Source organism: Larus michahellis, chromosome 26, assembly GCF_964199755.1.
Source record: "Larus michahellis chromosome 26, bLarMic1.1, whole genome shotgun sequence".
NCBI classification, from domain to species: Eukaryota; Metazoa; Chordata; class Aves; order Charadriiformes; family Laridae; genus Larus; species Larus michahellis.
Window position 1 is genome coordinate 2,563,414 of NC_133921.1, and position 15,225 is coordinate 2,578,638.

The window sequence follows — 15,225 nt, forward strand, 5'->3', positions numbered from 1 at the left end:
TATTTGAAGGTATTTGACATTACAGGGGGGTTTGGTCTAGAAAGAAATGGGCCAGCAGCCCGCTAAAACTCACAACGCAACACAGCCGAATCGCAATATAAGCATGATTCCCGTTACTGGTCTCTAAATATTCCCCAGCATGACGCTGGGCGTCCCAAGCCAACAGGAAGGAAGACGTGGGTCGAAGCTCTCTTCAAAGCTGGTTGGTTAATTTTTCTACTCTGTGTTGGGCTGAGCCACACACAACCTTCCCCCGTGTTGGCCTGGCTTGCTCAGGGAGAGAATTCTTCCCACGGATTATTTTAGGGAAGGCCAGTTGGCCAACTCAACTGATGGAGCCGTTTACGGACAACGAAGGCCACCCTTGGTCCTCCTAGTGGAGATCCCCCCTCCACAGGTCCACCTCCACCCAAAGGTCTTCCCTTTGAGGTAGCTGCGGTCACCTCCTCCTTTCTTCTCTCAAGCTTCACGAGCCCATCATCCTCATCCGTCTTCTCTGAGCCTTCTTCCATTGTTGGTTGCGTGGTGCTCCGTTGGCTGCCGGTCAGGTAGGACATTGCTGATGGTCCTACGGCAGGGTCTACGGGGCAGGAGGGACTCCAGCAGCAGACAGTGGCCCTGAAAGTTTGCCCTGGCAGCGGCGGGAGGAACAACTCACCAATAAACAGCATAAATAGCCCAAACCGCCACGGTTCATGGGATTTTGTGCTCTTTCACTTGAGTCCTGATGAGCAGCTCATGAGCAGGACCCAAGTCTTATCATTTTGTTGTAGGTCTCAGGATGCTTTCTAGAGTCCCAAGTTCCAGGCTCACATGATAGTGTGACAATCTTTCCCCGAAAAAGGTGAATTTTTAGTCCCACCCCACCCCACAAGAAGCACAAACCCCAAGGGCTCAAGAAAGAAAAGAGAAATTCTTATCTTCCGCTTGACAAGACCATTTTGGGACCTTTGGGGAGCCTTCACCCCTCCACGGTGGGTCACGGCTTAAGGAAACGAGTGGAACGCTTGGATTTCGCCCGATTCTCAGCATTTCAATAAAAAGCAGAGGAAAGCCGGGAGTTTTCCGTCGAGGAGGGAAAGGCTGCTCTCTGCAGGCTGCGAAACAGCAGAGACGCCCGGGCTGGGTCGAAAACCCAAAGCCAGAAGGTCCCTCAAGAAGCGGCGTCACCCAATGGTTTAATTCAATTCTTTTCTTAGCATCGTATATATATTTTTATTAACAAAACAAAAAAAAAACAAAAAAACAAACAACACCACAAAAAAATCCTTGGAAACTCTATTCTGGCCAAATCAAACAGCAGATTTGGGAATGGGATGAGTGGGATGGTGGGAATAGCAAGAGGGCTTGAGACCCCCCCCTTCGTCACGGGGGGCTCAGGACCGAGGTGACATCGACTCACCCCCTGTCCTCCCCTTCTAATGGCATTTCACACCCTGCCCTCGTTAACGTACCACACAAGAGCGTGGAAGAGGCAGGGACGTTCCCTCTTGAGAGCATCTTCCACGGGCGGAAGACTTAAAATCCATTTTCTCTTGGGAAAAGAGTTAAAAAAACAAAAAGTTCAAAAATAAATATATCTTCCCGCTTCCAGTTCATCGCCGGCACCAAATTGGCAGAATTCAGCTGGGAGAAGGGTTTGGGGTGTTTTGTTTTTTTTTTCCATCTCCAGATTAATATTTCACCCGAGGCACGTTGTATCTGGGGGGGGGGGGAGACAAAAAAAAAATAAAAATATAAATCTCACGCGGACGCTGAGTCCACATTTCCACCCACTGGTTGTTCATGACGTAATTATTAAGGATATAATTATTATATTAAGGATATAAGGATATATATATCCTTTTATATATAGGATATATATATAAGGATATATATAAGGATATAATAATTATAATAATTATTAAGGATATAATTATTACTGATACACTTTGCTGGCGTGCGCGACCTAAAGGGCAGCGGGGGCGAGTTTCTGCTTGCAAATCTCGGGATCCGAAGGCTGGAGAAGAGCAGACGGATTTCCCGCTGCCGGCTCCGAAGGTGAAGGCCGCCAAAGAGACCAGGGATTCCGGCGGATAAATCGGATTTTTTCGGGTGACCCCAGAAAGGTGCCGAGGAACGAAGGGGATGGGATGAGGTTCGCTGGGATGGAGCTGAAGCCGCACGCCGGGAGAGCATCCTTCTACCTTCTCCAAACTCATTTTTAATAGACACCGACCCCGCCGCTCCCCCCACTCCTGCTCGACCTCTCGAAAAATTAATCTAATTATTCCCCAAACGACGGGCGGTGGGTTTCAATGAGCGGCCAACGGGCTCGCCTCCGCCTGCGGGGGAAAAAACAACAATAAAACCAAAAACCAACCATCGCGAAGAATAAACGCGGTCGTTCCGCAGGGGCGAAGAGGGCGGCCGGGCAATTGCTCGGCGGGACCGAATTGAGATTAAAATAACGAATAAACAAAAAAAAAAAAAAAAACACTCTCTACTCACCGTTGCTGGGACGAAGCGTTCGTTTGCGAAGGGAAAAAAAATCTCATCTGCTTCTTAACGATTTTTTTTTTATTATTATTTATTTATTTTCATTGAAGCTCTAAGCTTTCTTTTTTTTTTTTCCTGGCTCGTCAGGCTTCGTCCGCCGCTAATTACGAGACGGTTTGACGTGGGGGTCGTTGGCTCCCCAAGAAACGGCCCTCTCCGTCTCCGTCTTACCCAGCAAAGACAATGCCGGTTGGCGGGAATCAAAGCTCAGGAATTCAGCCGAGAAAAGAAACCCGCGGGTAATTAGCTGGCGGGTTAATTAGCCGTTGGAACAGGCTGCCATGAGATGGGCGATGACGGGACTTTTCCCACCTGAGGACGGAGCTTGGCTTGAGGTGGACGCTCCGAAACAACCTTCCAAGGAGCTTCACGGGCAGGATGGGGATGTCCCGGTTGAGCGCAAAGAGACAAAACGTCCCCGTTTGGGCGCCGGGAGCTCCATAAAACAACTTTTATCCAGAAGGAAAAATGATTTCGGTCATTAAAAGGCCAAAAAAAAAAAACAGAGGGGAGAAAGGCGTCGGTGCCCATCAGGGTGGGATCGCGGCGTTATCGGCCTCGGCGTAGGTGCCACACGGTGAAATTACGAGGATTAGCGCCTTGCCCTTGGTCTGGCTTTCTCTGGAAAGATGAAAAAAAATCAGGATTTCCCCCCAAAAATCCTTCCCAAATCCTATTTCTCCACGAAGGAGCTCTGTGAAGCTCCTTGTGAAGCTCCGGCGAAGCTTCTGCTCTGTGAAGCAGCTGCTAAGACAACGAGCGCAGACCGCGGGTGCACCAGCCCCCACCCTCGACCCACCCATTTAATTGGCCCAATTGCTAATTAAAGCTCACCCAGCCATCACAGCAACCTTAATTAACGTTAACGAGCAACAGCCAGGTACAGAAGGCTGTTCCCAACCCGCTACAGGAGCCGTTCATCCGTGGCTCGCTCTTAACAGGCAGAGACAAGGTGAAGAGCAGCATCTCCCAACGGGGCTTTTTATTAAAAAAAAAAAAAAAAAAAAAGTTTTCCGCTTTTAAACAGCTTCTTAAAGCTTAACGCTGGGGTTTTAAGGCAGCTCCATGATGCGGTCGGGACCGTTGGCCACCTTCGCGGGCGAGGAAGACGTTGCTGATAAACTGATTAATGATCAACTGATGCTGATTAAACCTGGTGGCCACCAGGAGCCCTCGCTGAGGTTGCCCCATCGGCCAGGTCGTTAACGAAGGGGGTGACCAGGATCACACCCAGGACTGACACCGCCCCCCGCCCGAGGTGACACCAGCACCCAGCCCATGGCTTCAGACACACCCCCCCGGCGGTGTTCGATCCCAAACATCCCAGGGTTGACCGCGGGGACGGCAATTTGGAGGAGTTCATTAAAAACCCCGCATTTTTCTCACCCAAGACTTGAATTCGTGGCTTTCGTTAGCGAAGTAAATTAATCCCACTCCTCCGCGGCCACGGCGGGCGGCCTTATTTAATTTTCTATTCTGTAAACGGCTCGCTCTAAGCTTCGTTTAAAAGCAAGGCGGCCTCACCGTGGCGCTAAAGGCGAAGCGATAACGTGTTTTCTTCAGGTCAAGAGCCGCTTTGCGCTTTATGAGCCCTTAACGATTATTTGCCGAGGGCCATTGGGTTCTTCTTGCTTTAAGAGGGCGAGAACGTTGGGTTTGACGAACGGAAAACCTGAGGAGCGGGTCCGGGCTGGTCGCGGGTGGCGTTTAACGGGATCAGGTGGAGAAGGTGAAGTCCCTCGTGGCACGGGAATCGGGGACCCAACGGCCGTTGGCATCCTGGAAAGCAAAACCCAGCTTTCGGGGGGGGGTGGGGGGGGGTGGGATGGGGAAAAAGAGGAGTTTTTTAAAGCACGTGGAACCAGATCAGCCCCAACAGCTTCCAAAAACCATCAGCCGGGCTTTAATTCCCCCTCCGGCGGCTCAACGTAACGGGGAAGGCAAAAAAATCGGGGCTCCGAGTAGCCAAAAAGCAGCAAAGCCCAACCCATCCTCCGATGCCCCGTTGCCATGGCAAGAGCATCTCCCGTCCCGCCTCGCTGCCGTGGCAACGGGGACTCGTTAGGAGCATCCTCATCATCCCCCCCCTCCCCCAAACTGGGGGGGAGACGGCGCTCCCCACACCCCGAAAGCTCAAATTAGCATCCCCCCCACCCCCCAAAGAATCTACTCGGCAAATCGCCCGCTTAATTAACGACGGAAGCGCCGCGCTGCCACCACCGCCGCCAGGCAGGAATTACCTTGCGCCCGAAGCGGTAATTAATTGCAGATAAACCCAATCGAGAAGTTGCGGGGGGCGAGTGGGGGTCGCAAACAACGAGACGCGAAGGGTGCGAGCCGGGAGGAAAAAGGGGCATGGAAAAAGGGCGAAACAAATCAATTTAAAATGAGAAAAAAAAAAGGGGGGCGAGGAAGCACTCTCTTCCCCTCTACCACCCGATTTTACGGCCAGCAACGCGGGCCGAGCCCCAGCGAGGGTTATAGTCATATTATAGTCATATTATAGTCATCTATATATACATTCGTATAATTTATTCATATTAAAAAATATAAAATCCCGGGAAACCCGGCTCTTGGAGCAGCTCCTTACCCCGACGCAGCGCACGGCCTGATAATTAATGCGTTTTCAATGAGTTTAGACAGCCGAGAAGTTGCCGTCGTCGCAGCATTTGCCCGGCGCAGGCGGGCGCAAGCCAGCCCGCAATTTGCCTTTTCCCAGGTGTTTTCCGCCCCAAAAAAACCCGCCCTGGAGCCAGCCACGAATCGTAAGGCAACGTCTCGTCTTGTAGCGGCGTCCAGGCAGCGGCTTCTCGCCGCGTTGGGCGCGAGCGTCCTCCGAAGGGATGCTGAGGTCACGTTTTGTTAATATTGGGGGGTTTCGGCCGCGGCGGGGGGGGAGTCGTGGCGGTGGGAAAGTCCAGGCACCAGCCCCTCCGACGCTTTTCCCATGGGATGGAGCAGGAAAAGAGGAGGAAGGGATGACGCCGGTAGAGGAGTGCCACACACTGGCCGCGCTGCGCCAGGCAGGAGACCTCCAAGAGACACCTCCCCCCCCGCCGTTATTCTCCAAAAATCTATTTATTTAAGATTAAAAAAAGTCCTGGAATTAGGTTGCCGTCACCCGAGGACGACTGAGGAGCCGCTAGCGGCCCCCCCCCAAAACACCAAATCCCTTTCGGGCATCCAACCAGACTCACCCAAAAGCAGCGGAGGTAGTTTGGGGTTGGGGGGGGGGATTCCCCCCAGTTACGGGGGTCCCCGAGGGATGGGGGAGGATCCCGGCATCGCGGTGCTCGGCACCGGCCGGCGGGAGCATCCCGACGAGCCCCGGTTATTGGTGCTGTTTCTTGTGCCGGAGGATTTCCGTGGGGGTGAAGGTAAAATCCCGCTGGCAAAGGTCGCAGTGGTAGGAGCGGTGCAGGGCGGAGATTTTGGAAGAGTTTTCCGATGGTTCTTCCGGGGGGGCTGCCGGGAAAAAGCGGAGGAAAAACCGGGATTAGAAAGGCAACCAAAAACCCTTTTCTTCCCTTCTTAGGTGGCATCTCCTAAAAGCCCGGCTCGCTGCCACCCCAGGGTAAATCCAGGCTGGTTCTCCCCGATTATCCCTCGCCACAGCCCCCGGGGCCGGTGGGGAGGAGGGGGGGGGATGGGACACACACGACTCACCCTCGGGGGGCCGGCAAGCGCTTTCGTGACACATGCGCTCCAGGGGGGTGAAGGGCATGTGGAGGTCGCAGTGGGGACAGGTCCAGAAGCTCCGCAGGCAGTCGCTGTAGAGGTCCGTGTCCGTCTGCGGGATAGGAAGGGGCCGCTCAGACACCCCGGGGGGGCCACAGGCAGGGCGGGAGAGGGCTGTACTCACGGCCAAGCAGTTGTAGGTGAGGAAATCGGTCACCCTGTGGCCGCCTTTCACCTCGTCGGGCTTCATCTCCGTCCCCTGGAAGAGCCCCGGGAGGCGCGGAGCGGCGGCCACCGTCTGGGGACCGACGTAGAGGTTCTGTTTCTCCAGGCCGGTGAGCTGGCGCAGGCGATACGGCACCTGCAAGAGGACGGGGAGGGGGATGTCGTGGTGGCGGGGCCGGGGGGGGGATGTGGCGGAGGGGCTGCATCGGCTCCCCGCATCCTCCTTTCTCAGCCTTCAACCCCACGCAAGGCACCGGAGGGGGATTAAAACCCCTTGGGAGGCGTCACCTTCATCTGCAGGAAGTCCAGCAGCCCCCGGGTGAGCGCGGATACGTCCCGGGAGCTCGGCCGGAGGCTCGATTCCTCTCCTCGACCTTCCAGCAGTTGATGGAGGAGTTTTTCCCAAGCGGAACGAAGCTGCAGGGCCGCGGAGAGCAGGCGCAGGGCAGAGTCCGCGTCGGGGACGGTGACCTCCAGCCACCCGTCGGCCACCAGCCGGGCGCAGTCGGCGCTGGTGTCCAGCGACCGGGAGAAGAGGAGGAGAGCCTGGAGGAGCAAAACACGACCAGTTTGGGGTGACGAAGGCTCGCGGAGAGGAAGAGGAGGGGAGCAGAGAGCTCACCTGCAGGGCTGGCACCCGGACGCAGTTCACCAGGTAGGGCTTGTTGGTCTCCAGCAGCGAGACAAAGGCGAGGAGCTGGTGGCGGTGGCTCAGCCCCTCCGCGGGGTCTGCGGGGACAAGGGGGTGTCTCGGCTGGACCCCCCGAACCTCCCCCCCCAGCCCCAAATCCCGAGCCCCAGCCGCGCTTCCACCCGGCGGGGAAAAAGCCAGGGAGAAGCAGAACCAGTTCCTCCGGGATTGGAGGGGCGGGGGGGGTTTATCTCACCTTTGGTCCCACCGCGCTCCGGTCCCTCCTTGGCGTGGAGCAGCTCCGGGCTGGTAGCGAAGACGCAGGTGGGATGAAGGACGACCCCCTGCTTGGTTTTGGTGTGAAAAATCTACCGGGAGAGCAAAATGAGCAGCAGGGGAAAGGAAAAGGCTCTGGGGACCCCCCAGGGGGTGGGAAGGTGGCGGGGGCGGGGTGGGGGGGACACACGGACCTGATCGGAATCCTTACGGCCGCTGTTGAGCTGGTCGGGCACGGCCAGCTGGGGGTAAAGCCCCCGGCACAGCACCAGTTTGAGCAGGGCGAGCTGCGAGGAGGAGAGGACCGAGCTGGATACGGCCTGGAGCTCCTCCACGTTGTGACGCAGCTTAAACTTGACGTCCTGGGGAGAAGGAGACGGCGTCAGGGATCGGGATGGATAAATCCTGCCTCCCGGAAGAGGAGAGGGAGGCGAGGGTCTCACCTGGATATCGATGCTGCGTTCCCCTTTCTCACAGTTGCCACCACCCTCCTCCTCCTCGCCGGAGGAGGCGTCCGCTCCGTCCTGCAGCCGCAGCACCTTGCGCTTCCGACCTTCCGTCTCCGCGTGGGAACGCCAGAGGCGGTGCAGCTCCCGGCGTTCCCGGTGCCGGCTCTGCCGGCTGTAGCTGTCGCTGGGCTGGCTGGAGCCTTCCTCCAGCAGCTGGTGGTCACGGAGGAGCTCCTGGGGTGGTGGGAGAAGGTTGGTGAGCCCCCGCCGGTGGGTGACGGGCAGGTTGCGGGCGCGTGGGGACGTTCAGCTCTCCCCCGCGCCAGCAACGCACTCACCAGCGCAAAGACGAAGCCGGATCCTGGCCCCCCCGCCCCCCCCCAGCCCTCACCTGAAACTGGCGCCGCAGGTTGGCGGCTTCGTAAAGCCGATGTTCCTCCAAACCTCGCCGCCGGCACCATTTCCGAGAGCTGCCGCTCCGCTCCGACTTCACCTGCTCCGGAAAAAAATGGGCTCAACCCCTGGTAGGGACGGGTTGTCCCTCTTACCCGCTCCCCGCACCCCAAAATCAGCCCCCGCCACCCTCTCGCAGGGACTCAAGCACGCCTCACCCCAAAAAAGTCCCCCCCCCAAACGCCAAATGCATCTCTTATCACCCCCCCCCGCCTTTGACAGGAATCCCACCTGGACCCACTCGTTGAAGACGTTGAGCAGCGTCAGGGGGTCGCCGTGGGGGCTCTCGAGGGGCCGCCGGGCCGTGGCGCAGTCGGGATTGGGGTGAGCGGATCGCAGGAAGGGGGACTGCACGCTCAGCGCCGCCGCCACCGTCAGGGTGGGCTCGGCCAGGCCGAAGAGAGCGCCCAGGACCAGCATCTTACCTGCGCGGGGGAGGGCAGGGCAGGGAGTGAAGGCAGGGGGAGACACACACCCACCCGCCCCAAAAAAATCCCCCTGCCGTCGAAGCGGGGAATTACTCACCGACCACCACGTCCACCGGCAGCTGGGCCAAGAGGTTCCCGATGGGCGTCAGGTCTTCAGCTTCGTCCAGGGCTCCCTGGTCCCTCAGGTACCGCACGGCCGTCTCCAGGCTGGACGAGGGAGGGGGCTCCAGGAAGGGGAAGGTCCGAGGGTCGCCCAGCCCCATACTCTTTAACTGGGAGAAAAACAGAGGTAGAACCAGCCCAACAACAACAACGGGAAGACCCCGGTGGGTTACAAAGAGCCAGCACGCCCCGACGCTCACGCCGCAGCCCGGTCTCACGCTTGGTTGGCCAGGTTTCCCCCCCTACCACCACCTGAGATCTCCCCCAAATCTCCCCAAGGAAAGCCCAACGCGAGCAGAGGGATCCCCCGTTTTACCTGGAGCACCAGAGCGTCAAGCGCTACCCGCTGGATCTCCGGCACGGGGTAAGGAGAAAAGGCGTCGTAGTCGGATTCGGCGTAAAGGCGGTAGCAGACGCCGGGGCCGGTCCTGCCCGCACGTCCTTTCCGCTGCTCGGCGCTTGCCCGGCTGATCCAAAACTCCTGCAGCCGCTGGAGTTTGCCCTGAGGGTCGTAACTCATCTCCTTCACCTTCCCTGGAGGCAGCGGGAGGGAAGGAGAAGCTCAGGGCAGGGCGGGAGGGAAAAGAGGGAGAAGGTTTTTCCCAGCCAGGGGAAACTGGGGGATTTTTACCGGAATCCAGCACAAAGCGCACGCCGTCGATGGTCACCGAAGTCTCGGCGATGTTGGTGGAGAGGATGCACTTACGGACGCCGGGCGGGGGGACGTCAAACACCTGAAGGAGGAGGAACGACGCTCCTACATCAGCGCGGCCATCCCCAGAGCAGGGAGACAGTCAATCCCCCCCCCCCCCTCCGTTTTCGGGTCGCACCCCAAAAGCGCCCACAACGGGGGCGCCAAGATTCGTCCCTCGGCAACACCCAGCTGCCGAGTGCCGACGCCGGGATGCTCGGCATCACCCACCTTGTCCTGCTGGGCCACGGAGAGGGTGCTGTGCAGGGGGAGGACGATCCAGCGCTGGGTGCGGGCGGCGTAAGCCTGCGCCGCCTCCAGCACCGCCCCGATCTCGGCCACCCCGCTCAGGAACACCAGCAGGTCCCCGCGCTCCTCCGGCGGGTACTTGTGGTCGATGGCTTGAAGCACCCGCAGGTACGGGAGGGGATCCAGACGCTCCGATTTCCCCCATTTTCCCGCTGGGGATGCTTCTTCCTTAGGGATGGGTTGGTAGATGACCTGCGGGAGAAGAGACGCTGTCTCCAGGGAGAGATTCCTGCGTGGATTCACCCCAAAAAAATCACCCTCCAGCCTCACCGAGATGGGGAAAATCCTTCCCGGCACCTGCAGCACCGGGGCCCCCCCGAAATAACCCGAAAAAAGGCGGATGTTGATGGTGGCCGACATCAAGACCAGCTTCAGGTCGGGGCGGGAGGGCAGGAGGCGACGCAGGACGCCCAGGAGGAAATCGCTGTGGAGGTGCCGCTCGTGAACCTCGTCGGCGATGAGGACGTGGTACCCCGGCAGCGCCGGCTCCCGCTGCACCTGCCGCAGCAGCAGCCCCTCCGTCAGGAAGACGATCTTGGTGGCGGGCGAGCGGGTGCTCTCGAAGCGGATCTGGTAGCCCACCTGGGGCAGGGAGAGAAGGATCGGGGAAAAAGTGGGAAATAAATCAAATAAAATTGAAAAAAAACGAACAAAAAAAAGGAAAAAACCCGAAAAAAACACGAAAAAAAAAAGAAAAAGAAACAAAAAAAGGAAAAAAAAGAAAACAGAAAAAACAGAAAAAAAAAAACAAAAAAAGAAAAAAACGAAAAAAACGAAAAAAACGAAAGAAAAACCAAAAAAAAAAAAAACAAAAAAAAACACAAAAACCCCGAAAAAAATGAAATAAACCAAAAAAAAAAGAAAAAAACAAACAAAAAAACCCCAAACAAAACCAAAAAAAGAAAAAAAACGAAAAAACCCAAACAAAACAAAAAAAGAAAAAAAGAAAAAAAACAAAAAAAAAACAAAAAAAACCCCAAAAAAAGAAAAAAAAGAAAAGAAAACCAAACAAAAAAACCAAAAAAAACAAAAAACCCCAAAAAAACGAAAAAAACTGAAAAATTGGGAAAATTGAAAAAATTTTAAACTGAAAACATAAAAAAAAATCCAAAAAAGTCAGAAAAAAATGGGGCAAAGTTGGAAAAATAAAAAAAAATTAAAAATTGGGAAAACTAGAAGAGCTAAAAAAGTTTTTAAAACCCGAAAAAAAAAATCGGAAAAATTGAAACAATCAGAAAAAAAGTGAAAAAAACAAGAAGCGAAAAAAAAACCCAAAAGAATCGAAAAAATAATAAAAAAAAATTGAGCAAAAATAAAAAAGTTGGAAAAAAAACCCGAAAAAACAGGAAAACAAAAAAAGTGGAAAATTGGGAGAAAAACCGAAAAATAAAATATAAGGAAATCGAAACAATTTAAAAATCGAAACAATTTAAAAATCGAAACAATTTAAAAATCGAAACAATTTAAAAATTGAAACAATAAAAAACCCGAAATAAATGGGAACATTTAAAAACCTGAAAAAAAATCAGAAAACAAATTGAAAACAATCAGAAAAAAAATCGGGAAAAAAAAATGAGAAAAATCAAAAAAAAAATTTGGGAAAATTAGAAAACCAAGAAGAAGCCGGCAAGAATAAAAAAAGAACGGAGAGAAATCCAAAAAATCTCAACCACGACAAGATCGGGAAAAATCCCGCCCAAATCTTGGGGGGAAAAAAAAAAAAAAAAATCAAAAAAATAAAAAACTAAAAAAAAAACCAAACGCTCTCGGGGCGTTTGACCAGTGACGCTCCAGCGCCTCCCAGTTCCCCCCCCAGCCCGGCGGCGCGGCTCACCTGGTCCCCGTACTGGTGCAGGCTCTCGAAGGCCACCCGCTTGGCCAGCGAGATGCAGGCGATTCGGCGGGGTTGGCTACAAGCCACGTGGCTGTAACCGGCCGCCAGCAGGTACTGCGGCACCTGCGTGGATTTCCCGCAGCCGGTGTCGCCGGCCACCACCACCACTTGGTTGCCGGCCACGGCGTCCAGTAAACGCTGCCGGTACTGGGCAATGGGAAGGGCGGCTCGTTCCCGGTGGAGTTTGGCCAGTTTGGCGAAGCTTTGTTTTTGGGTGAAATCCAGGTAGTGTAAGACGGCGGCGCGGAATTCGGCGAGGCGTTCCCGGGGTAGGTCGGAATTCCGGGTGGGGACGGCGGCGGCGCTCGGCAGCGCGAGGTTGATGCGGTAACGGGGGTCGTAGGCGGGGGGCAGGTCGAGGCGGGTGGCGGCGGCGGGGGGCTCTGCCGTGTGGCGGTGGCCGGGTGGCGGCGCGGGGTGGGTTCTGCGGCTTTGGAAACGCCGGAGACGCTCGAAAAAAGCCCAGAAATTCAGGATCTCTTCGGAGCCGGCGCCGCTGGAATCCCGCTCGGGGAAATAGAGCTCTTGCAGGCGGCGGCGCGTGGCGGGACAGTCCCAGTCCCAGTCCCCCTCCCACCGGGAAGGGGAACGGTCCCGCTCTCCTCGTCGCCGGCATCCGCTCTCCTTCTCCCGCGGCATCGCCGACGCCGCTTCGGCAGCTGCGGGATCTGTGCCGGGACGGTGGGGGGTCAGGACGCGACCTGGGGGGTGTTGGGGGGCAGGGTGTGACACCCCCCCCCCAACCCAGCCGTGTCCCCAGCTGTCCCTCCGCGCCGGGGAGCTCTGCCACCTCCGGAGACTCCTCCTTGGCCCCCGCCAGGACCCCCGGCGTCCCCAGTGCTCCCAGAGACCCCATAGCACAGCCCAGCCCCCTGGGACCCCCAAGTACCCCGCCCCAGCCCCCTGGGACCCTCATACACTCCATCTCAGCCCCTGGGACCCCCACGCACCCTCTCCTAGGCCCCTGGGACCCCTCCCCTCCCACTTTATCCCAGCCCCCTGGGACCCCCCATAACCCGGCCCAGACCCCTGGCACCCCCGAGCACACTGCCCCAGCCCCCCGGGGCCCCCTTGCACCCCATCTCAGCCCCATGGGACCCCCATACCCCCTCCATCCCAGCGCCCTGGGACCCGACACACCCTGGCCCAGCCCCACGGGACCCCCACGCACTCTCCCCCAGCCCCCTGGGACCCCACATACCCTGCCCTAGGCCCCTGGGACCCCCCATAACCCAGCCTAGACCCCTGGCACCCCCAAGTACCCCGCCCCAGCCCCCTGGGACCCTCATACACCCCATCTCAGCCCCTGGGACCCCCATGCACCCCAACCCAGCCCCCTGGGACCCCACACAGACCAGGCCAGCCCCTTGGGACCCCCAGACCCCTACTCAGGCCCAGGGACCCCCAGACACCCTCTCCCAGCCCCCTGGGACCCCCCATAACCCGGCCCAGACCCCTGGCACCCCCGAGCACACTGCCCCAGCCCCCCGGGGCCCCCTTGCACCCCATCTCAGCCCCCTGGGACCCCCATACACCCTCTCCCAGCCCCCTGGGACCCCACATAACCCGGCCTAGACCCCTGGCACCCCCAAGTACCCTGCTCCAGCCCCCTGGGACCCCCACACACCCCATCCCACCCCCCTGGGACCCCCCCACGATCTGGAGCAGTCCCCTGGGACCCCCATACCCCTATACCCAGGCCCTGGGACCCCCATACACCCTCTCCCAGCGCCCCGGGACCCACCACAGCCCGGCCTAGATCCCTGGCACCCCCCAAGCACACTGCCCCAGCCCCATGGGACCCCCAATCAGGCCCTGGGACCCCCATGCACCCTGTCCCAGGCCCCCAGGACCCCACACACCCCGTCCCAGCCCCGCAGGGCCCACGCAGCCTCAGGGGCCTCACTCCAGGCCCGGCTCCCCAGGGCGCACCCCCACCCGGCTCCCCCCCGCCTCAGACCCGCCGAGACGGGCTTTCCTGCCGGGCCCCGCTTTCCTACCCGGCCCCGGCCCTTCTCCGGCCCCTCTGGCCGACGCCGCCCCGAGGTCGGACCCGCTCCCGCCGCCCCGGCCCGGCCGGGCCCCGCTCACCCGCCGGCGGCGAAGGCGAGCGGCCGCCAGGGGGCGCCAGAGCGGCGGCACGCGGGGAGGGGCGGGGAGGGGCGGGGCCTCAGGGGGAAGGGCGGGGAAAGGGGCGTGGCTACAGGGGGCGGGAAAAGGGGCGGGAAAAGGGGCGGGCGGGGGCGGCGGGCGCCGCTGGGCCCCACTATCGCCAGTGTCCCCCGGTGTCCCCAACCGTCCCCGCTGGGCCCCGCTGTCTCCAACCATCCCCACTGCCCCCGTTGCCACCACCGTCCCCAACCGTCCTCACTGTCCCCAACTGTCCCCAGTGTCCCCACTGTCCTCAACCGCCACCGCTGGGCCCCACTGTCCCCAGTGTCCCCCACTGTCCCCGGTGTCCCCAACCATCCCCACTGTCCCCAGCCATCCCCAGTGTCCCAACTGTCACCATTGTCCCCAACCATCCCCAGTGTCCCCACTGTCCCTGGTGTCCCCCACCGTCGCTGGTGTCCCCAACCATCCCCACTGTCCCCAACCGTCACCATTGTCCCCGGTGTCCCCAACCGTCCCCACTGTCCCTGGTGTCCCCCATCGTCGCCGGTGTCCCCAAGCATCCCCACTGTCCCCAACCGTCACCGCTGGGCCCCACTGTCACTGGTGTCCCCCCCTGTCCCCACCCATCCCTACTGTCCCCAACCATCACCACTTTCCACAACCATCCCCACTGTCCCCAACCGTCACCACTGTCCCCAACCGTCACCACTGTGCCCCACTGTCCCCCTTTTCCCCACTGTCCCAAACCATCACCACTGTCCCCAGTGTCCCCAGCCATCACCACTGTCCCCCTTTTCCCCACTGTCCCCGGTGTCCCCAGCCATCACCACTGGGCCCCACTGTCCTCAAATGTCCCAAACCATCACCACTGGGCCCCACTGTCCATGTTGTCCCCAACTATCACCGCTGTGCCATGCTGTCCCCGCTGTCCCCAACCATCCCCCACACGCACCCCCGTCCCCAGCTGTCCCCATGCATCTGGGTGGTACCCAACTGTCCCCAACCATCCCTGCTGTCCCCAAGGTGCCCAACTGTCCCCAACCGTCTCCACTGTGCCCAACCCATGGTGCCCAACTGTCCCCAACCATCCCTGCTGTCCCCAAGGTGCCCAACTGTCCCCAACCATCTCCACTGTGCCCAACCCATGGTGCCCAACTGTCCCCAACCATCCCTGCTGTCCCCAACTGTCCCTGCCCCACCTGCCCCCAGGCTGGGCAGCACCAGGGCAGCGAAAAAATCAGCCCAACCTCGGCCACCGCCCTCCACCAGCAGAGTTTGCTGCACCCACCGCAAGGACTTTCCGGAGGTGGGTGGGGACACGCTGTGACACTTATTGCGTCACCCACCCCATGAAAATGTGTGGAGCCAGCAAAAAT

At 58.3% G+C, this 15,225-nt stretch overlaps 1 protein-coding gene across 18 annotated transcripts; it reads right to left on the reverse strand.

Moving 5' to 3' along the window:
- Nucleotides 1-1,202: 1,202 nt before the first annotated feature.
- On the reverse strand, nucleotides 1,203-13,864 carry DHX34 (DExH-box helicase 34). 18 transcript variants are annotated; one of them, XM_074567272.1, is made up of 21 exons: nucleotides 13,735-13,864; nucleotides 11,675-12,402; nucleotides 10,111-10,422; nucleotides 9,763-10,032; nucleotides 9,472-9,574; nucleotides 9,157-9,374; nucleotides 8,776-8,950; nucleotides 8,482-8,675; nucleotides 8,189-8,290; nucleotides 7,792-8,031; nucleotides 7,543-7,710; nucleotides 7,329-7,440; nucleotides 7,064-7,170; nucleotides 6,730-6,987; nucleotides 6,401-6,577; nucleotides 6,205-6,328; nucleotides 5,736-6,003; nucleotides 4,063-4,335; nucleotides 2,491-3,159; nucleotides 1,929-2,324; nucleotides 1,203-1,701 (listed from the first exon to the last, which is right to left on the reverse strand). In XM_074567272.1, the coding sequence occupies exons 2-17, from the start codon at nucleotides 12,371-12,373 to the stop codon at nucleotides 5,870-5,872; spliced, it is 3,393 nt and encodes a 1,130-aa protein (XP_074423373.1). In that variant the 5' UTR covers nucleotides 12,374-12,402; nucleotides 13,735-13,864; the 3' UTR covers nucleotides 1,203-1,701; nucleotides 1,929-2,324; nucleotides 2,491-3,159; nucleotides 4,063-4,335; nucleotides 5,736-5,869. The 18 variants fall into 18 exon arrangements, with proteins under 18 accessions (XP_074423373.1, XP_074423359.1, XP_074423368.1 ...); XM_074567258.1 differs by having other exon boundaries at nucleotides 6,730-7,170; XM_074567267.1 differs by having other exon boundaries at nucleotides 7,543-8,031.
- Nucleotides 13,865-15,225: the final 1,361 nt, after the last annotated feature.